General features: G+C 38.8%; 1 protein-coding gene across 1 annotated transcript in view; it reads left to right on the top strand.

Annotated features, from left to right (window-relative positions):
- Positions 1-23,192, top strand: part of RPS6KA6 (ribosomal protein S6 kinase A6) — a 43,999-nt gene that overhangs the window by 4,903 nt on the left and 15,904 nt on the right. Inside the window, exons 2-12 of the mRNA XM_075435133.1 lie at positions 4,427-4,486; positions 8,038-8,154; positions 11,892-11,973; positions 12,835-12,915; positions 13,448-13,527; positions 16,366-16,472; positions 16,751-16,788; positions 18,526-18,668; positions 19,491-19,561; positions 20,805-20,893; positions 21,350-21,414. Of these exons, the coding sequence (XP_075291248.1) occupies positions 4,427-4,486; positions 8,038-8,154; positions 11,892-11,973; positions 12,835-12,915; positions 13,448-13,527; positions 16,366-16,472; positions 16,751-16,788; positions 18,526-18,668; positions 19,491-19,561; positions 20,805-20,893; positions 21,350-21,414 (933 nt within the window). The remainder of the gene's footprint in view (positions 1-4,426; positions 4,487-8,037; positions 8,155-11,891; positions 11,974-12,834; positions 12,916-13,447; positions 13,528-16,365; positions 16,473-16,750; positions 16,789-18,525; positions 18,669-19,490; positions 19,562-20,804; positions 20,894-21,349; positions 21,415-23,192) is intronic.

The raw sequence follows: 23,192 nt of genomic DNA, 5'->3' as shown, positions 1-23,192 counted from the left end.
CCCGGGGGGGACTCGGCGTCGGCTGGGGTGACCCCGAGCACTTTGCTTCGTGGCCTCGGCTGGGGGAAATCGTTCCTCCCGAACGCCTGTGAGCCCAGGCCGTAAGGAGCGCCGAATCCAGCGTGGGCACCTGCACGCAGCGACAGTATCTAGGGGTTAAAAAACTGACCAAGCAAAACAGTGTTGCATGGAGAACAGTTGTGGATGGTTTGTAGGAAGAACAGGTGCCTTAAAGCTTCAGGTTTTGGTCACGGTGCCTTTTAGACATTTTTTTTTTTAAATATAATAAAACACCTCACCTGTTTGGCTGTGCACAGAACGCCCCAATTTCTCAAACCTATCTCAGGAAACAAGATTCAGTAAGCCAATGTGTTGCTAATTAAGTTAATGATGCAAACTCTCTGCAGATGTAATTAAAAATAAATGAGGAACAAACGTGGTTGTCTTAACAGGATTTTTTTTCCCAAGTATTTTTTTTTCAGTCTTTTCAAAATAATTGGGGTTTCTAATGTAAGCTTCCACACTAACATTTTGAAAGAACTGTTTGAAGGAATGCTTTTGTATGTGGGGAAGCAAACTGGTTGGTCTTGCGTTCATCTGGAGGAGCTGCGAGGTGTAGGTCTGGTGACCGTAGCTGCAGTAACCTGGCAAATTAAGCACAGTGAAGGGGGAACCGTGGGAGGTGCAGAAGCTTTTGGTGATCTGTATGTAGAACTTTACCTGTTTGAAGCCAGGCTAGATTATAAGTGAGTGGTGATGAATAATATTTTTTACTTCTAATAATATTATGATTATAAAATTCCCAGCTCTGTTTCTCTATAGAATTTTAAATTCTATTTAAATGCCTAGATGAAGACGTGTGAAAACAGGGCGGAATGAACCAGTCTTACATCTTCTGCTGGTTTTCCTTGTGGTTAGGTGTTTTTGCTGCCCATTTGTCTGCCTGCTTTCGGCCGAAACCTATAAACCCACCAAGCCATAACATATTTACCATGTAAACAGTTAAAACATCCTTAATATTGGGGGGTGGGGGAAGATGGTTCAAATCTGGCAATACTGGGATTCCTCTGTTCTGCTGTAATTATCAGAGGAAAAACATGTGCAATAGTAGTTAAGCTTTCTACCAGCCCACAAAAGCCCTTTGGATATTCTCCCAAGGTAATAGGGTATGGTCCTGGCCGGTCATGGGATCCATCGCAGCTATTTAAACGGGAAGGCAGATTGTGCTGTGCTCCCTCGGAGCCGGTTTGGCATCGGAGGAGTCGCGCTCGCAGCCTGCACCTCTGGAAAAGTAAGTTTCTTCCCTGCCAGGTTGTCTGACCTTAACTTTGTTCTCCTCTCTATTTATGTAGGGGTTTTGGTTGTTTTTGTACTGATCAACAATGGGGAATACTTTCTCTAACTGTAAAATTTTTTATTTGGAAAGTACTGACACCGTTTGCTGAAATGTCTTTAGTTTGTGTCTTAATGGAAGTTAATATTTAAAACACTTGGTTAGCTTAGGAGTTTAGCTGTACTGAACAGCAAAATGGTTCAAGAATGTAAGAACCTCCTTCAGAATAATGGTACGTCTTTCCTTTCCGCTGCCCTCGTATAGAGATACGTGCTTTTTAATTCTCAATAATAAATTAAATTTGAGGATTCATAGATTTTTAGTAACTAATGACTTAAAGGTTAAAATAGTTCTGTTCTATACGTGTTTATGCATAAATATTAATGATTAAATCACTAAAAGAGGTCCCGGTTGGCTGTGGAGGGAGAGTTTTTTATTTGGCTTCCATAAAGATGGGAAAGAAGTATTAATTGTAATTTTTCTTTTTGCCTGATATGAGAGACAGTGGAAACTTTTAGTTACTGAAGCTTGGCCAATATAAGTAATTGTATAGAACAGTAATGATTTGATTTGTCATTGATTTTATTTTTTAACCGAATAACTAGCAGACTACTAGTTCTTTAAAACTACTAGGCTTCGGGTTGCAATCCAACAGCTAGGTTAGTGGTTTTGTTATGGTTTTTTTAATGGATAATGATCAGAGTTCACAGATAAAGAAGGCAAAAGCGTAGTTGTGTATATCGGGCAATAAAAGTAGATTCATGCACTTGAAGGTAAAATTCTTTGGACTGAGAGTTGGCAGGCATCCCAGTCTTTGTAGCTATAGAGAGACTGGATAGGAAAAAAACACCCCATGAGCAACAATGAAGGGGAGAAGTCTACGATAGGAAATTGTTAATTAAGATGACATTTGATTACCTGCCATAAAAATCCAATAACTTACTACGTTTGATTTGCCAGAAAGCTGAAAGTATGCCTGCATGGCGTGCTCAGGAACGATGTAGATCCAATAACATGCTGATGTGGGGATCAAACCCCCGTTCCAGCAGCGACAGCTTTCGGTGTCTGGTTTATCTGATTGCCTGGAGTTAAGCTGCTGTTTTCAGTGTGGCTGTAGTTCCTCTGGCTGGTGCTGTTGGTTCCAGAGCTTAAATTTAAGTAGAAAACCTTGGAAAACCTTGACCATATTTAAGAAAGAAAAGGTGAAATGCACACGAAATTCATTTCAAATTGAAGTCCACGAGTGAGGAATTGTATCCTGTTTCTGAGCACTTGGAGTGGAAACCCATTTTCTTACTGGGTCCAAGTAAGTTTTTTGGACAACTTCGGTGGGCCTTGCATGAATTCACGCTGGAGTGTGATCTAGTGATACGGTGGAAAGGAATCACATGGCAGTGGATCGTCTGAAACGAGGTTGGAGTTCATGTCTGGTCTGAACTTTGGCATCATTACTTGAAGTAGCCAATTAATTCCTACAGTAACAAGTATAGTGGGTGTCCCGTCCCTCCCAGTATCTAATTTGGAAAAAATAGTTATAGTTAATGGGTGAACTGTGGTTAAAATTAATAGAAACTCAGAGAAGAGTGAAAGTAACCAAAGCCTCGTGCTACTTTCCTTGCCTTTTTTTTTTCCATGAGGTTATAGTCCACAAAGAAGTACCAGTATCTTGATACAAAAATCGGAGATTTAACTTTATCAAAATCATTAATTTAGGGTTCAGCTCTTAAAAGCTCAACTTGAAATCCAGAGTCCTGGAAGAAGCAGTGGAAGTGCTTGAGGATTTGCTGAGGTGTAAACCCGTCCCTTCAGCCCTACTCGTCTGCCGAGTTTTCTGGTTTGGTTTTAAACAGGGGCATGGTCTGTATGGCAGCTCAAGATTTGTTGTAGTCCTGTGTTTTACGAGGTCACATACCGATAAGCATACTGTATAGCAGTATCGTAGGCATGTATTTTAGATAAATCCAAAAGTACAAGAAAAAAATGTCATTACCTGGTTCAAGAAAGTAATTGCTTCAACTTCTGTTTTCAGGAAGTTTGAGTTTCTTTGTTATTTCTATTTAGTATTTTGTTGTGCGAGATCCATGCCACTGAAGGTAGTGATGCTGAACGATGAACATATAAATAAATTAGCAATTATCACTAGCTTAATCCGTAATTGACTTCACCTGTTTTGTCAGGTATTTCCGGTTTTTAAGTAGTGCTTTGCATGTTGAAACAGACCATGTCCTTTATATTTCTGGTTAGTTGGGTTTTTTCAGTTGTTAAAAATTAGCATTGGGTTTTCATTCCTTAAGGAGAGCTTAAACAAGTAACTTTATGTATAAAACTTTTGGTTTTGCTGTGGCTGTTTGCTTGATATCTTTGTCATTTAAGAGCATGTCATTTGTTTGCCTCTGTCCAGATGCATATCATACTTTCTTGCCTCTGAAAGGTGTTATTTTGGAAACTGATCCGCAAATATTTTAATATATATGTCTACAGTTTCTAAAGTACTTCAAAAAAGTTTGAGTATTCTGTTTGTTAGATATTTAAATAACACGTGAAGCTAGCAAGTTTATAGAGGAGTCTAATATTTTAAGGAAATAGGTAATCATTTGAGTGCATAAGAATTGTGGTATGTGTTCTCTGTTCTAGCTGCTTTTGCACTTATCCCTCTTGCCCCAAAAAGACTTGAAATCACTTTTGAATCTTTTCTCCTTAAACTGCAAATTAATTCTAGGATTTTAGGTTTCTGAAAAGCATGCACAATGGAAGAATTTTGTGTTAGTGTCATCTTGAATGGATGGTATCTGTAGCTTTTAAAGGAGGAATTTTGAATTAATTCCAATTAAATAACACTGTGGACTGGTGTTTACAAAGGGATATGCGAAGTGATGCATAAGGGAGATGCTAAACATTAGTAAGTAGTAGTGTTTGTTTGAAACTACAGTTTAAAATTAGAGCGACAAACACACCAGTTTTTGTTTGTGTGCTCTGAAATGTAAATAGGTCAGATTATGAACTCTGCTCTCTTGAAATTGTTAGGTCTTAATGTTGTTTTATTTGTTGTTTTTTTTTCTTCTCTGCTGCATTCCCCTTCCTTCCCCTCTCCAGCTAAATGGCCTTAAAATGGCGGATGAGCCCATGGAAGAAGGTGAACCGTATTCCTACCATGTAAGTACCTTTGCTGAATGGCCAGTTTAGACACTCATTGGCCTGGCTTCCTTTTGAAGCAAAATTTATGCATTCTCTGCTCTTTAATAACTTTTGAACCTATGATTTTATTTGACCAGATTTGGAGAGGCTCTAAGTCTCAAAGATGATTTTGAAAATTAGTACCTGGGTCGGGGCCAGAAGTGCCGTGTTTGGGAAGGGTTGCCGCGTGAGGCAGTGCTTCGTGGGAAACGGATCTCGTTGTGCTGGAGAGCGCAGTCACAGGTCCTGCAGCCTCAGAAAGTCTGGCCTTGAATGTTTTATACGCAGGGTGCTTAATGTTACCTTATTACACTGTCATCTGTTTTTCCATTGTATTTTTGTAATGTAGTTGCTCTACATTCATCTAGGAGGTACTTAATTCGTGCTATTTTAGGACAGAATTAATTTATACACCAGTATGTTAATTTGACTATATGTAGGAATAACCCAGATAAGCGCTATTGACCATGATTTTTGCCCAGTGCCTCGGTGATGTGCGTATGCAGGAGATGCTGAAGGTGAGTATTCTGTGTGCTGGCTAGTCTCGGACTAAACTTCAGGCTCATTCTCTGTGTGGTGAAATGCCTGACTTTGCATGGAAAAACTGGCCATCAGTTTTCAACACGCACACATCTGTGTGTTTTTGAACAGGATCATGGAAGAAGGTATCAAGTAGATCTTATTGCCATCCATAACCACTGCTTTGTATCGCAGTAGGAACTTTTTAAGTAAGCGATTTGGATAATAAACTCTTGGGTGTAGAAACATGTGGTGCTTGGCCATTCCCTGGTGTGGAGTAAGTAAATAAACCGTCAGTGTCAGAGTCACCTTACACGTAGCAAAGACAGACGAGCGATGGGCCGTCTCGGTCTTTCCCCCTACTTGAACCAGAAGGATGTTGCTGAGCTTGTTTGGTAGGTGCTTGGAGCTACATGCCGGTCAAGCTGTGACGAAGTAAGGTGGCACAAAGCCATAACCGATCGCGGCGGTTCTTTCAGTGCTTTGTCTTCTGCTGAACCTGCTGGGAATATTTACCTCTTGAGCAAGGCAGCTCAGTGGGAGCTCGTACCTGAGCCCTGAAATAGGTTTGTTACTCGAGCGGCGGAGCACAAGATCAGATAACCAAATTTGCGGTTCATGGGGGCCAAACTAGAAATGCAAACGAAACTCGTTGATACATCTGTTCAGCTCATTACCTGCTCGTTTCTTCTTGATGATGCAGGGATCTTTTTATACTTCAGTCAATTTTTAGTACTTTAATGATAGTTAAGTAGGTGAAATTATATAGACATCTTTGGTGAAGGTAAAACACTTTATAAAAAAACCCAAACCCTCATTTCATACATCTCAAGTTATTCTTTATTTGCCTGGAAAACATTTTTCTCCTCCGTTCGCATTTAGAAATCCTCTGTCAGTCTCCGCAGCAACCACGTGTGATGTCACAGGCTAATGACTCAAGGTGGGTGATAAACAGAGGAGCAGATGAACTCTTAAAGAGCTCTTCTCCTGCAAGGTTCACAGTGTTAAGGAATACGAATTAGGATGGGGAAGTAAAAAGGCTTCCAAATAGAGGATTTACATATTTCATCGAAAGAACCAGCCATTAAGTCTTGTACAACTTGGTGTCTAGCTAGGCGACTTGCTGCTTTCATCTGTCGTCAGATGACTTGAAATGCAAGTGTTCTTACCTGCCTTAAATTCCAGGTATGTGTTTAAAAAAAAATAAATAAAAATGGAGACATGCATCTTTCCCATGAATATGTGTATGCATAGTCAACAAGATGGATGGATGAAATGAAGTTGGGATGTGTACACTGTATCATCAGTGTATGTCAGCTGTTTTTTTGTGAACAAAGAGGGAAATAAAGTAGCTTAGAGTGTGAATTAAAGAATTAACTTTGTTATCCAGCCGTGTCTTGTGTTAATACCTACCTCTGCGTGGGAAGCAGGCAGAACAAACAGGCCTCTTCCAGAAAGGGTATGAAGGAGGAGGTGTAGGGGAGGGGAAAGGACTCGTGTGCGATGACAGCTGGGCTACAGTTTGTGAATATACCAAGATGTTAGTTTGAAGTCTTGCTTTCTTCCCTCTGGACAAGCAAAGTAATTAAGGCATAGATAGTTAATGCAGTGTGGTGATTGCTCCCTTATTTTAATTATTGCAGTAAGTACATACACATTTAGATGATCAGATTTCTACCCTTAATTTCAGTGTAAACCCACCTAGAGAATTTAATCTAGATACTTCTGTATCAAATCTGAGAACATTGATTAGAAGTTTTAATATATGGTCTTGGGCAGCAAGGCTTTCTGTAGTCAACCTGGCAATAGAATTATGTTCTTTCCTAAAACCAACTGTTTCGTCAAGTGGTCAGGTCTTTATCTGGTGGTGTTTATGCTTGTCATTGAGGGAGGGCAATGCGCTGTGGGTTAGTAGGGTGTTTTTCTGGTCTCGACTAAGACGAGCTTTCAAGATGAAGACCAAAAGAGAGGGTAGGAGGACAGTTAGTAATCATTTGGATACCCTAAGAGCAAAGTACTGCAAATCAGATGGGATTTTCTGTTGTGGTTGGGTTGTGTTTGCTGTGGACAAGAAGTTCATTGGTACTCTTGGCAGGGCTGGGGGAGCTTCTCTACACGCAAGCTGAGGTTGCTGTTGGAGGCTTTAGCACGTGGTTTGTAGTTTCAAGGGTGCTTATCGTGACGCCACACTTGTTTTGGCTCACGGAAACTTCTCTTACACCAGAAAAGCTGCCATACATAATCTGATTTGTTTTCATCATGAAGGTTTGTCTTTTCACAATTGCAGCTGCTGTGCTGTGCTTTGAAAAAGGTGAGAGTAACAAGAGCAAGTCAAAAGAGCACGAGATCTGCTACCTACCTCAGAATTACCCTCGGCTTGCCCAGGGTCTCCGTGCAGGACAGTCTTTCCCAGAACTGTGTTTCTTCTGCTGGATGCAAGAATTTGCAGAGTTCTGAAGATGACTCATATTTTATTTATGCTCTTCAAACACTGCATATTCCTTTAGCTACAACTGGATGGCCATATTTATTATTTGCTGCCGTGAAAAGCAGTAATTACCTGAAATGACGAAATTCAATGTAGCTTTCATTAAGACTATTTCAGGAAAGGGAAAGATGAGAAGGGTAATCACTGGGATAACTAAAGGCTGCTAAATGGAGGTGAAACACAGAAGGATCATCTTAGATTTGGTTTCAAAATCTGTATTTATTCCTTTCATTTAAGAAAATCTGTCTTTGCTGTAGTTGTAATGTTTGTGACAGGAGCAAATGAGCATTCTTTGAGAATTTTACTTCAGTGTAGACATTTTAGATGCATTTATTTAAGAAGGAATGGATGGGAAAACTCTTAATTTGAACAGCTTTCTTTTATGCCTTATTAGAATTTCAAATATTTTATTTAAACCCAAGGAACAAACAAGAAGAGAGCAGGCATTTACATGCACTTCGAAGGAGCGTTTCTTGGTTCAGGCCTTTTCACTGTTGTGTTTTTGTTTGTCTTGAAATAATAGGATGAAGGAAGCGTGAAAGAAATTCCTATTACACACCACGTGAAAGAAGGATGTGAGAAAGCAGATCCAGCACAGTTTGAACTGCTTAAGGTTCTTGGACAGGGATCGTTTGGAAAGGTAAGATAACAAATTTTCTTTCCATCTGATGTCCACTTTGAACTTGCTTGGTCTTATTAATGTTTTACTTCCTTTGTTTCTGTAATACTGCAAGGTTAGATGTAACCCTACCAAATCTGAGTATAGGTAGATACGCTGGTGGAAGTTGCCCTCTTTCAACGGAAGTTACCCATCCCGTTTTGCAGTTGGTTGATGTGGGGGGTTGTTTTGTTTTTCCTAGCATAGCCTTTCTGACTTCACATTTTTTAGAGGAAAAGCGATGTCTTTCTCCATAGACCTGTCCAGACAGTCAACCTGGGAAGGGTTAGGTCGAGTACACTTTTGGATAAGAAAGACAACGCCTTGGCAGAGTTGCTGGGAACGTTTGAAAAGTTATTGACAAATTTGGGGTTTTTTGCAGTCTTGCTCTGGTGTCGAGGGAGCACTGTTTGTAGCAGGATACCAAATCATATCAGAGAGAGAGGCAACAGCCTCAGTTTCTGGGTGGAATGGTGAGTCAGCAGCAAATTGGAGGAGGTCTGCCGTGGAAGGTTACGATTTGCTGTAACTGAACAGAGAGGCTTTTTTTGTGGTTCATCTGGACGGGCATCTGCAGCTTCATGGGAACAACGGCACCAACAGCAAGGGGGTTTACCAGTTGGCTGGAGAGTTAGGGGTGGTTTTTATGCAACAACTCTGGTGTTGTCAAGCTCTGTTTGCCTAATGCCGTGGCTGTCTGAAATAAAATAATAGTGTTTTCAACTGCCTCAAGACTTTATTGCAGCATCTAGTGAGGAATCGGAATGAACAATATCTCCATTCCATAGAGGTTGCCTCACATCTTTTGTGGTTTAGGCTGCTGGACACTTCTGGAGGAGATGGTGATTTGTCTCTTAGTGATGGTACTTGACACGCTGTGAATGTTTGGCCCTTTTTCAATATATGAAATCTGTATTGATGTAGATAAAGAAGAATGATTGTGGTAGTTTGGAACTTGAACCGTAGTAACAATAAAGTGAATAACCTGGGAAATGTATTTCAGTTTTTTATTGTTGTATTTGTCAAGTGATCTACAGCTAAAAGACACTAAGTGAACAACTATTCAAATAGGTTATAGAAGAAATATGGCATTTTTTTGGAAATAATTTCTTTTTTGTAGTGTGCCACTTGGTGTCACATTCCAGAAATGAAATTATAAATCAAACATCTCAGTCACTAGTTTGAAACACATTAATTGAGTTATTAATCCTGGTGTATAAGCAGCTAATTTGTTTTTTAAAACCAGGCTCTCAAGCTAGATCTTTTGCAACACATGAAAAATAGCCGTTCAGCTTTACATATGTTTCCATTTTCCTTTGCTTGTGCTGGTTTTGTCTATCTCATGGCAGGAAGAAATCTCTGCATAGAGCTCTATTGGGGGGTGGAGGGGGGGAGGAGCAAATTAGACACGAGGAAGACATTCTGTGAATAAGTGATTGTATAGAAAATAGACTATAAAATATTTCTTAATGTTTTACAGCTTAAGATATATTTCTTTATCTGGTAATTGTTGGTTGCCGGTTCCCTCCTTTGCTGCTCGTCTTCTGAGATGAAAAGACTCCATGCATTTATTACTCCTGACTTGAGATGTCTTAAGCTATCTTAGGGTTCAGCACATCTGGTATGGACACCTTTAGCCATGACTCAGATGGATTCTTACTTGGCAGAGTTCAGACTTCTGACAGCATAAGGAACGCTCTTGCTCAGGATCCCACCAGCTTGGTGAGATGTCTGATTTGGAGCTGTTGAAACCTGGCAGTGCTTGGTTCAGGAACCAACTTGAAGAACTGGATGGTGACCGTTGCACATCTGAACAGAGCTCTCTTTATCTAGTATTTGTTGCTTTCTATGGGAAAGAGGAAACAAACAACGAAGATCAAGGGCTGTTGCCTTCACAGTGTTTGTTTGCTCTCTCCAGTTCCTACTTCCCAAGGATCTCCCTTTGGGTTTAGCGAACACCAGGTTTGTTTGCTTTGGCTAGCGTAGTGCCCATTCTCGACCTGTCTCTTTCAGCATCTGTGCGGGATTTAGCGCTGCTTCGCGGAACTAAAGGGTTAAACCCCATGTCTGCTACTGAGTGTCCTCAGCCCTTGATAACGTTCTGAGGCTTCAGCCCCCGCTCTGCTGAAGACGGTCTTCCATTCGCTTGGGGGAACCGCTTTGAGCAAGATGTGTCCGTCTTGATTGTGCTTTACAATTAACAACCAGTTGTTGCATCTCTGCAAGATGCAGGGTTTTGGAGACTTTGTCTGCGAATTAAATAGATGGTGCTCGAGTAGTTTCCGCAGTGGCAGCATTTTGGTTCTTATTAGATAGAATTTGTAACTTGTATTCCCTTACATTGTCACAAGCTGCTAGTTATTAAGCACTAAAGTATTTGTATCTGCTTATTAATATATTACTTTTATAATTGTGAGTGTATTAATTTACAGACGTTTTCTAGTTTGCTGGTATTTTAATTACTCCGTTCACTATTCAAGCATCAACGTCAAAGAACAGGAGAGCGGTGCTGTAGGTCAATCATTGGGCCAAACTTCAACAAAACACAGAGCCCGATAACATTGAAACATGATGACATTTTTCCTCTAACCAGAGCTTAAAATAAAAACAACCCCTCTCCCAACCCCATACAACTCTGGTCAGTGACAATGTATGAATTTCTGATTCCAGAATGGAAAATTTGACAAGCTTATTTGATTATTTTTTAAAAAAATCATTTATAGATATTTAATAATTTCTAACAAAGTACATATGCAAATAAAGTTAGTGTTAATGAAAATCTGAACAAGGGAAGATGAGAGGGGCAGTTTTGGGTAGCTCTTGGCATTCTCTTCTGACCGGTACATTTATTTTTTTACAGTACAAACATTCCTCGTAACCAATAATTGCTATTGTAAGAACAGCAGCTTGGAAACAGGAGCACATGCCAAACAATTTTGTAGATTGGAAGACCTCGTAGTTAGAATATTAGTCAGTAGATGTACATGTATTTGTAATGCGTTATTCTGTCTAATATTCTGCTTTTCGTACTGTCAAGTTATATGCTATCTATTTTTAAAACTCCTCTGGAGAGGAAAGAGTAGAAAAACCTGTTGGAGTTGCTGTTCCAGAGGGAAAGGGTGCTTTGATCTTAAATGGTGAGGTTTCCATGCTTTCATCTCGCCACTCTTTAACAAATGCATTAGTGTAGCCTGTTATGTATTTGAGACTTGGGTCTCAGAAATCTCTTAGGAGGTGGCAGACCAGGTAGAATTATCATTCTTCAAGAAAGTAATATCAAGAAATGCATTTATAGAACTACTTGTTTAAAGGCTTGCTATAGGAAAGAATGTATGGTTTATGACCAGTCTGAATATTTCAGGGAGCTTGGAGGTGCGTGTACCTCTAATCTGATAAAGGAAATGCAATTTTGCCCTTCCTTTAAAGATGTGTACATAGGAGAGAACACTGAAAGCTGTCTGAAGTTAATAGGGGGTTTGTAAATGCTTTGTGGTAGTTGCTTATTCGATTACTAAGCTTGCTTGTGCAAAAAGACTTGCTATAAATATTTGACGTCTTTCCGTTCTTCAGAGTTTTTGAGCAATGGGATGAGACTGGGGACATCCTATCTCCTGGTCTATATTCATGGAATTAGAAGTAAAGACATAGTAAAGGTTTTTAGTCAGGTTGACATCAAATATTTTTAGCAGTAATTTTAAAAATGGTGTTTATATGACCAGGTCTTCCTCGTTCGGAAAATAATTGGTCCTGATGCTGGACAACTTTATGCAATGAAAGTACTGAAAAAAGCTTCTTTAAAAGGTATGTGTATCTCTGAATTGGAACTTTAGGAAATGGTTTTCAGTGCAGCAGTATCTCTGAAATGAGTCTTGTTAATACTTCTTTTTATAAAAATTCTTTAAATCTTAAATAATTTTCAGCGAGTTCATAACTCTTCTCTGACAGTAGCTTTTTTGTCTAGAATAACTTGTAAGTTCATGTTAAGAACTGTTTTAAATCTGGCCAGATAACTTTAATTACGTGGTAAAAAGTACTCTCTCCCAGTTTGGAATTGCATTGTTTAATTCTGTTTAGTCTTTTCATTACAGTAAACCAAATTAATTTCAGAAACAATTTTCCTTTCTTCTTTCATTAAGTTAGAACTCTACTGTGGTTAAAAATGTTACGTCATTCCCTCTTGTTATAGATGCCATAGCAAGCTGCCTTCCTGTTCTCACTGTCAGAAGACGCGGTAGTGGATGCAACTCCACTGTGTGTCCAGAGGGACTGTTAGTAGTTGAAGAGTAAAAAGTAATCTTAAAAGACAGAAAATATATATTCAGTACAGGTAGTTAATTCAGAGATTGAAGTTAGCTGCCTGGAAGTGTAGATGCGAAATTCTTTCTTGAAAGAAATATGGTTTATCACAAGATACTGGGTTGTGTTGGAAAAAAAAAATGTAGATGTTAAGGAAGCTGGGGCAGGGAAGAAACAAAATAGTCTTACTGTCTGACAGCATGTGTTTTGTGGGAGACTTAAAAATTAAAAACAAATAAGATAACAAGGAAAAGGACTTCTTCATACAGCAAAGACTTTCCATGTGCTCATTTCTAGTCCGTTTGTATTACATCCAGTACATTTGTTTCATACTGGTCTCTTACATTTTTCTTCTTTTCCCCTCAGTTCGGGATAGAGTTCGTACAAAAATGGAGAGAGATATATTAGTAGAAGTAAATCATCCATTTATCGTCAAACTGCACTATGGTTGGTATTTTTTTTGCTACACTTTCTTTCGATCCTTGACGGCATAGCTGATCTTGTGCTTTCTCAGTTTTCTAGTGTCCATTTTAGTGCCCAGATTAGGTTCTTCCAAGTCTGAATCACAAGCCTAAAAAAGGAATGTAAATAGATGTGTATGGAAAAGGTGTGGTTTAAGTCCTTTGAAGTTAAAGATTTCCTGGAAAACTCAAATTACGCAGAGATTTCTTACTTTTCATTGAGTAAAACCAAAACACAGTAATTCACATACTTGGTGTTTCCCCCTTTGACAAAGGGCAAATGGAAGAACAGTATTTTAATGATCTTATGACTAAGATTGTCTTCTGTGAAGAAGCAAGTAATAATTCAATCAATTACCTCATGTGCTGCTGAATTATTTCTGTTCCAAAACAAAAGTACTGACTTTCACTGAAATTTCCAAGTTGGAAAAGCATTCAGATCTGTTTTGTAGATCATCTTTGTCACACAACTATTGATTTTTTTTTATTTATTTATTTTTTTATTATTTTTTTTAAAGCCTTTCAGACTGAAGGGAAGCTATATTTAATATTGGATTTTCTCAGGGGAGGAGATGTATTCACGCGATTATCCAAAGAGGTAAGTACCTAAAATTTTATCTCCCCTCAGTGTTAGGCAGGTGGGGTTTTCTTTGGCAGTATAAGTTTGTATTCTATAGCTGTTTCCCTCATAATTCTTGTCGTAGCCAAGTTTTTAATAACTTACTTGGGCTTCTCTTACGTATCCTAGAATATATTCTGTAACCTGAAACATGAGCGTGTGCTGTTTAGTAGCCTGTGTTTTTCTTTGGTATTTACAAAGGACAGTTCTTTTGTCTAAAAATGTTTTGTTGCTTGGAAACCTAACTGAAGTAAATGAAGATTTAGCAGTAAAAATAGGGGATGTATCGGATGTATAGTTCTCAGGCTCGTAGCCAGCCGAGGTGCTCCTGGAAGCCTGCATTGATAAGAGATTTCTGTTGCATTGTAAAATTTCCTGATGCTGGAATACAAAGCTGAGTGCTTAATCTCACAACGTGTGAACATGGAGGGTTTTGAGACTGCTCCCCTTCATCTAACATTGGCATGCAACTGGAACTTTGATTTTCCATTGCTACTCTGGTTTTGTGGAGAGAGCGCTTCAGAGGAAGGAATATGACACAGACTGTTATGTTTTTGTTTAGCATTTGCCATCAAATATTTATTATACGTTACCTTAAGTATTATGAACACATTTATAAGACTTCTATTTTCTTTCTGCAAACCTTTCATAAAGATCTAAATTTTTGATGGCGATTTCTCAGCGACTTCGCAGTAAGAGAGCTTTTCAGTGTTTTCACCAGTGCAAATACATCTATATTGCTAATGCATAGGACAAGCCACTTTCTTAAATGAGAAAAGTGGGTACCCAACTGTTTTTCATGGCGTGAAGGAGGTTGTTGTATTCCCTGTATGTAAGGCCATGAACTAGTAGGGTTTTTTTCTCCGTATACTTTTTGAAAAAATAAAGCTTTACCTTAGGAACAGGCAAAAGAGAAGGAAGAATTTAAAAGGGGGTTTGTTTTCCTTAGTTATGACAAGCTGACCTTGGTAAAACAGTGATCACGTCTACGAGTTGAGCTCAAAATTAATTAACCTTGAGGCTAAAATGGAGGTTAAAAGCTTCAACAAACCCACTGACTTGTGAAGGTTATTGGAACAGTAGGTAGGAAAGAGGTCAATTGATACAGGATGTCTTGTTACCGAGGGAATTCCGACAGAGCAGGAAGACCTGGTCTTTTGCACTAACACAGCTGGGATTACTGAGCATGCGATGTTCTTGGGCAAGGGATGCAAGTCTGTTCGTAATAATACTAGCTAGGTGGCTGGAAGGGGCTGTGTATTGCCTTTGGGAATAAAGTAGTAATTGTGAAATTTTCTTACTGTTAAGTCTCCACGTCTTTTTTGGAAGACTTCAGTTACCATCTACAGTGGCTTTAAACACCAACTGTGTATGTAGATATGAAAAAAAAATGAGGCCTTTTTATTTTCTGGTAGGAAGACAAGGTATTTTTCAAAAGTGCATGGTAAAACAAAGACACTGGACAATAACGTGAGAAGAAATTCTCCATGGCATTTCATACTTTCCACACAAGGATTATTTTAAATTAATTGGGTTCAGTATGAGGTTATTATAACACTTGTGTTGGTCTTTAAATTCTAATGATGGTATGAGAGTTTCAGCTGTGGAAGTGAAATGAGTATTTAATGAAGTTTTCGTTGGTAAAATTTAATGAAGTTGACTTGCATTGTATCCAGTTTGACACAGAAAGCAGTTTTAAATGAAATTATTACTAGAAGATTGTAAATTACCATTTAGCGTTACTGTATTCTGAGATTTGCATTGTGGCTGCTCCTGTGAGTAATGATATCTAAGGTTTCCTCTTACTGGTTTTCATCTGTATCCAAGAGGGCATCAGCATTGGTCTTTGTAAAATCCAGGTGAAGCGTTATGTAGCATAACAGTTTTATTGTTCATACACCATGAATACATGCCACTGTGGAAATGAGGAATACTTCTGTTGCCACTAGAACAGATTACATACGTGCAATTCCAAGTACTGATCAGTTTACTACTAAATCAGTAAGCTCAATCAATTGAAGTCTTGTTGGCTGTCTACTGAGCAGTTGAGGTGGCTGTTCTCCTGTTCCTGGTGTTTTCAACAACTGAGGGAGTAGCTCGCTGAATTTCTGGAGTTGTGTTTGAGGTTTTAAATGCTACTAGCTCCTCCAGCAATATGTAGAACATGAGCCAAAGCAGAGCTGATTCTTGTAAATGAAATCAGAAGCAACCTGTTGAGTATTTAGGACAGAAGTGCATTCACCTGGAATGCTCTGTGTGCAAGGTCGCTCAGTTTTTCAGGATCTTGCTAGGGTTCTTCAAGTTTCTTTTCCTAAGACCAGAATAGGTTCTTCCTTTAACTCCCACTGCAGATTTTCACGTCATTGTTAGTTTCACAAAATGTTTTATTTTTGCATACTTTTTTCTAAATTATGCTTACTTTTTTTTCTAAACATTGGTCATGTGAATTCACAGAGACAGTCACCCAAAGGAGCAGTTGCATGCTAAATGTTATGATGCAGTGGAAAGCAGGCTGTGTGGGATTGTGGCAGAAGGAGTGCTGGTGGTCAGTAACACCAAATATGATTAAATTTATTACCCTAAAACTTAGCTAATGCTCTGCAGTAACTGCTGATGATTTTGTTTAAACATTGCAAGCAATTCTTTTGTATACTTGACGGTTAGCCTGTATTAGCATATCATTTCTGTTAGGTGAATTCAAGAATTAGGAGTTCATAAGGTACTTTTGAAACTTAGGCAGACAGGAGTATTTTTTTAGATTGCAGTTTTAAAAACTGAAGACAAGATCAGAAGGTAAATCTATACAGTTCTTATTAGGTTATGTTTACAGAGGAAGATGTGAAATTCTACCTCGCAGAACTGGCCCTTGCTTTGGATCACCTTCACAGCTTGGGAATTGTGTACAGGGACCTGAAGCCAGAAAAGTAAAGTAAAATGTATTTTACCACTATTACGTGTATTCTGCTTGTTGCTTTGTGTTTTCCACTATAATAATAATGTAAAAAATTAAAAATATTTTTATTAGGCTATGTAAACAAATGTAAAATGTAAAAAAATATATCTGTGATTTAAGTGAAATAGTACTGTCTTGTTAAATTAATGACAGAAGGTGGAGATGAAAGTTGTTAATTATTATATTTTAAATGTTATATGTAAACATTCCTGTTTATGAGTATTGGTGAATGTGAATTTTAATTTTCAGCATTTTGCTTGATGAAGCAGGACATATCAAGTTAACAGGTAGGTAACGTTTATTTCTATAGCACTTTCTGAATGTATTTCGGTATAAGCTTTTAGTTGTAAGCCTAAGATATACGTGTGTTGGCTGAAGTATGCGTCAGTCAGTAGTTAGCTGTTTAGGAAGTTCTTTTATTGGAAAGACTTTTTATAATAAATCTGTATCCCTTCCCTATGTAATGATTTTTTATATAGTATTAGGTACTTTTATTGAAGTATTTTAGCTAGTCAGGGACTGTATCTGATGGGTTTGGGTTTTTACTAGTTCCTGACGTCCATGCAGGTTCCGTTGAAGTTAGTTTTCATGTAGGCTAATATCTGCATAGATCAAGTTGAAGTTGTAGCAGCAGTATTACTGTAAAGTGTGGATCCTAATTGCTGTGGTGAAAATAGAAGAAATGCTGAAAATACAAAACCGGACGTTGAATGTGTTTTGGTTTTTTTTTAAGGAGCTTTAGTTCGGGTGGTGGTGTGTTAGCAACTAAAGCTATCCACTGTTCAGGTTGGAAAGTGAGCTATGTCAAGGTTTGCTGTGAAATGCCTGTTAGGTGAAGAGCAAGAGGTTGTAGAGCCAGGCTAAAAGTTGCTAACTAGGGGACTTTTAAAAGGGAGCAGAGGTGCTTTTGGTCTGAAAAGATTTTAGTGCACAATAAGACTGCTGAAGTACTACTCTTTTTTTCTTTTTTTTTTTTGTTCAATTCTGGATTATCACTTTTAAATGCATATAAAATTACAGAAAAATATTGTATGAGGAACAATTAAAATACATATATTCTAGGAAATTATATATATACGAAAGACACTGACTATTTGGAAACCAAGCTGCTAAAAATTTCTGAAAGCTTTAAATTGCATTTAAGGTGATACTTCTGTATTAAGGATTTCATTACGTACTTTGATCTATAGATATTGCCACCACATTCCAAGAGAAAAGAAATTTTTTCATCTCTCAGATTTGATGGGATAATGGAAATTGTGTTTCTTAAGTGCATAATGCTTAAAATTCTGCATGATGTATCTAAACCCAATTGAGTCTGAAAATTCTCACTTCCTTCTGAAGGCGGAAAGCATAACTGATGGGGTCATTGATTAGCAGTCATTCACCCGTTGAAAAAAGGGACGCGTAAGAGCCGCGTCTTAGAGCTGGGCTAATATCAAGGACTTGTGTGTTCAATGGCCTTGTTTCAATCGGGGAAAAAAAAAGTATTCTGGGAATAAAGTGGGCAGATATGCAAGACTCTACAGAACTTGAGTCAGGTTGCAGAACCATGTTGTCTTATGTAACAAGATTATTTTTAGTCTGATCTTATTTATTCATCATTCAGTAATACTAGACCATGCGGACTGTGTTCTCTTTGAAACTCATTTTTACTGGTATCCATTTTTTTGTGGGAATAAAGCAGGCAGTAAACAGAAAATGAGAACTTTGGGTTATTGTAAGGCTCTAAATGTGTAATATTTCCAATATTAAGTTGTTATTGTTTTGAGTAGTATTACTGATGGCTGTCAATTTAATATGAGTTATAGAATGGTTTTAGTGCTGTGTAGTGAACCTAATGTATGAGGTATCTCCAGATATCTGCAGCTTCTAGTTTCATGAACAGCTAGGATAATCACCGAACATTCCTGAAAGCAAACAAACAAGACCTGTGAATGCTTTGATTGTGAAATACTGTATACAGCATGGTTGTTTTCCTAAAGTTCTTTACTGGCTATATTCTTGTAATGCTGTTGTTGTAGACTTTGGACTCAGCAAAGAATCAGTAGATCAAGAGAAGAAGGCCTATTCTTTCTGTGGTACTGTAGAATACATGGCACCCGAAGTGGTAAACAGGCGAGGGCACAACCAGAGTGCGGACTGGTGGTCCTTTGGTGTTCTCATGGTACTGTACGCTTCCTTGCCTACGTCTCACAAATACGCTGCCGGTGTCTGACGGGAAGTCCTGTGTTCAGAATAAGCTTGCGCAGATCTAATTATGAATGCTTGGGTAAGGGGAAGAGAGACTGCAGTGACTGACTTGCTACTGAAATGGCAACTAATTTGGGTAAAATTTACTTTTTACCTGGTTAGCCCTGTGAGGAGTGCTTATCAGGAACACAAAAATCATACCTGTGGCCCATTAGTAGTTTAGAACAGTTGTAGACAGTGTGAAACTTCAGTTTGTGTATTTATTTAGCAAGTTACTTGATAGTTAAAGAAAAATTTTAAAAAGTGAAGACTTGGTTTGATGGACTATTAGTTGCATTTTAGTAAGAGTAAACCTGTGGAATTGAATACTGGAGTGGAGTAGTGAAATAAGCTGGTATCCACCAGCACTTACCTCTTTGCTGTGATGTGTTAGAGCATCAGGCTGGAAGATGCATATTGACTTTAAAAGTAAAAGTTGTAGAATGTATTCTTCTTGCTGTTTTCAGAGTATGGCAACATCTAAAACTTGGCTATGAAGGGGATTTATTACTTTAATTAAAGCAGTGTATGGATGATGTAAAATATTCCTACATCATCATTACATTATACTTGCCACAGTTGTTATGTAAACTGCCCGTGAAAACAAAATTTTAGATTTGTGAGCTTCTCTAATAATCTTTTAAAAACTTAAGCCAGTATGTCTAATATAGCAATAGGGAAAAATACAGTACTTGACACTTTGTTTGAGCACTTGGGGGAAGAAGCATTGATTTGGATTAACATTTGTTCTTTGCAGTTTGAAATGCTCACTGGTACGCTGCCATTTCAAGGTAAAGATCGAAATGAAACCATGAATATGATACTGAAGTAAGTATATCTTCTTACGTTTTGGGAAGTCAGAAAATGTAATTTTTAAACATGTTTTATTAGTTTGTTGTAAGTCCCTGTGCTTGAAGAGCATGAAGCTAGAACAGGAGCGAAAAACCTAAGACCCCCCTACCCCAGTAAGGTTTAGATCCCAGACCCTGCAAATGCTATTAAGTATCTACAGGAATTAAAATCTTAGGGATGAAATTGTATTTTCATTGCAGGTGTATAATAAAGATAAAATCAGTACAGTGAATTAGACCAGCATTATTTACTGCTCATGGTGTTGTTACCCTCTCTTGCTACTGTTACAGCAATCCTTGTTTTGTAAGCAGTAGTTAATCGGGTGTTGCTTTGTGTACGTGTGTATGGAGAGTGCACTTGCGTGCTCGCATTTTCCATATTCAATCACCTCAGTTACAACAGAAGCTGTCTAGCAAGACAAACTGGGTAAACTGGTGATTAGTAAGTGAAGTTGCTGGGCAAATATGTTCTCGTCTTTATTTGTGCTTGGCTAGCAAAGAGTTTCCTTTAGACCACATGAAGAGCCTCAGGCCTTTTGAGGGGGGGATAATCAGGGAAGGGGGTGAGAGAAGCCATGTTCTCACCAAAATACGGCAGTGTGAACTTACCCCGAGTACGAGTTTACAGTGATAGTACCTGTGAAAGCTGATGGAGTAGGTCACTAGCCTCACTAGGAGCTCTAATAGATGCCGCAGCTCTGCAGAAGGATTTCTTGCCTTACCGTAATTGTTCGCATCAAATGAGCCTGGTAAAGTCAATAAGCTTTTATATGGTGGCTTAATGAGCTACTTCTGGAGACTCTTGCTTCAAGAGGGATATTAGCAATCCCTTCAGGGGCAAGTAGTTTGGGATTTGGTGAGTCTCTTCTGGCGTTGATTCTGGTGGAGGTATTTTGGTGATAACTTCCTGGTGACGTGAAGGTAACTTTGAAAATACTTACGTATTCCTGAGATAATTGGTTTACTCTGTTTTGGCGTAAAGCTTGTTTTGTAGGGGCTTGGGTGGCATTTGGGGGTTTTGGTCTGATGTGGTGTTTTTTTTGTTTGTTTTTGAAAACCACCCATATAATGTGAAACTTAAAAGCTGATGGGTTAAATGCGTGCACTCTACAAGACTTTGGAATAGATCCTTGACACATCAAATTGTGCAGTGAAGTCTATGTAGACAATTTTTAGTAAGATACATTTCTTCCTCTTATTGGTTCTCTGTTTTCTTTTAGAGCAAAACTTGGAATGCCTCAGTTCCTCAGCCCTGAAGCACAAAGTCTGCTGAGGATGTTGTTTAAAAGGAACCCATCAAATAGATTGGGTTGGTTCATTTATTTGGGTCTTCGAAATAAAGGTAGCTGGGTTGAGTTTGTTTTTTAAAGACAGTAGTTGCCCGAGGTACCGAGCTCAGGGTGGTCAGTAAGATCTGGGTTTAGATACCATTTCTTGTTACCTTGGATCATGACTTCCTGGGTTTGGCTAAGGAAGGATTACTTTCTTGGACCGGTGACTCTTAGCAGTGAGCCAAAGCTTTGACAGTGTCAGAGCAAAGAATATTGACGCTCTCTATTTATGGGCTTCTTGTACTGTATTTGCCTCCCTGATGAGGTGTACGCTACTTAATTGAGTATTTTGCATCCTTGGGATATTTCTGTATTTAAAATTCCCTCAAATAACCATGTCTATGCAAATTTTTTAAAATTAACTGATTTTTAGTGCAATCTTCTTCAAAGACTTTACCCAAATTTGTTGTAAATACAGTATTTTCTTTGTTCAGGAGCTGGTTCAGATGGAGTTGAAGAAATCAAGAGACATCCTTTTTTTTCTACTGTTGACTGGAATGTAAGTACAAAATGATCTGAATGATAAAGCTGGTTTTATTATTTCTATGTGTTGTAGCGTTATAAATATTTGCGTATGAATAGGGCACAATAAACACTGCAGTACTGCTGACTCTTGCATTCTGACTTTACTATAATCTTCCTTGGCATCTGGAGCTGTAGTATTTATGGTAGAGAGAGTATTAATTATAAATTGTGCATTTACTTTTTCAGTAATTAAGACTTGCAGCATTCGAAAGCTTAAATCATCTGTTAGAGCATTTATAGTTGGGGGAGGATGCTGGTGTTCCCTGTGTGCAGGAATCCTGCTCTTCAGTAACTGTCCGTCTAGTGCTTCCGTACAGGGCACAAAAACTCGCTGTGACTGTAATTCTCTTTCACTTCTCTCTAGCTAGCCACAGCACATTTCTGTTTTATCAGTGATACTCCATTCACAGTTGAAGTATTGACTCTGGTGCTCTGAGACGATCAGAAGTCTGTACGAGTTCGTGATGGATTGTTTAAATTTTTAACAAGCACCTCGACGCTTTTGCTCTGTGGTTCTCTAAGCTTTTGAGATGTTTCCCAGAAACATTCACAAAACTGAGATGCTCTGTAGCAAATAAATCCACTCTGAAAACACCCCTTTGCTATAATGCCTGCAAAAGGATCGACAGAAGAAAGAAGATGCTGCTGTGCTGACAGGCCTACCTGCAATACTGGCCAATACTGCGCTCCGCTGTGTCTTTACAGCCTGTCGTCATTGTCCTTCTCATCATCTCTTGTGTTGACTTCTGAGAAGGTGGTTTTCTAGCAGCGCTTATGCGGCATCTGCCACAGAGTCCTGGTTAGCAAGTAGAGTTTTCAGTAACAGCAAAAACTTCGTAAGAGAAGACTATGTGATTACGGCTTAATTATCTGCTGTCTTTTTTTTTTATTGCAAGGGTCTGACATTGAAATAAATACCAAGGAAGTTTGAGAGATCTGCAGTGTACTCTTTATTTAACTCTCTTTTTCTTTCTTATTCTTATTTGACAGCGCGTTGTATTTATTTGAGCGTGGTGCTGTTGATGACCACATTTCTGTTGTATCTCATTATTTCTCTGGATGAGTTCAGGTCCCTGTTCCTTGGGTTTTGTTTGAAGTTGAAGTACATTGCATGTTCTTGTGCAGGAAGATTAAATGAAAAGGACTGCAAAAAATAGGTCTGAAAGGATGAGAGAAACGCTAAGAAAATATTCTCGGCACTTCCTGAACTTCGCATGGGGCTTTGACATCAGTTGATGTGAAATTTTCTCTTCCTTAACTGGAAATGGGACTTATTGCTGATTGGAGATCACTTGGGCAGTGCACGTTTCTAGATCACGTGGAGTGAAGGAGGGAAAAAAAGGAGGAGCCATTGTTCTGCTTTCCCTTCCTTCCCCCTGACTTAGTTTAGTAGATGAGGAAAATGCTGGAGTAGAGCTTTGAGGCTTGGCAGTTCCTTGCAAGAAGGACACGCGTGTCGCTGGTGAGGGCCCGTTGTCAGGGACCCAGCATAGAAAGGTGCAGACTGCGTTCCATATCTTCCCTTTGGGGTGGGTTTCTTGGGGTTCTGACAAAACAGCGGAGAACCAGGTCCAGGATGGTGACAGAGGTTAGATGTGCTATGGCTGTTCCATGTTCTTCTGCATAAGCCGGAGATGAACTAGTGCGAAGTAGCAGCCTGCTGTTGTAATTCTGAAAGCACAGAGCTGGTAGATGAGGCAGATTCAGAAGAATAAGGAAAAAATCACAGAATCACAGAATGTTAGGGGTTGG

The sequence above is a fragment of the Opisthocomus hoazin genome, chromosome 14 (assembly GCF_030867145.1).
Source record: "Opisthocomus hoazin isolate bOpiHoa1 chromosome 14, bOpiHoa1.hap1, whole genome shotgun sequence".
In the NCBI taxonomy this organism is placed as follows: domain Eukaryota; kingdom Metazoa; phylum Chordata; class Aves; order Opisthocomiformes; family Opisthocomidae; genus Opisthocomus; species Opisthocomus hoazin.
The sequence above is the reverse complement of the archived record's forward strand: the minus strand, read 5'-3'. Positions and strand labels throughout refer to the sequence as shown.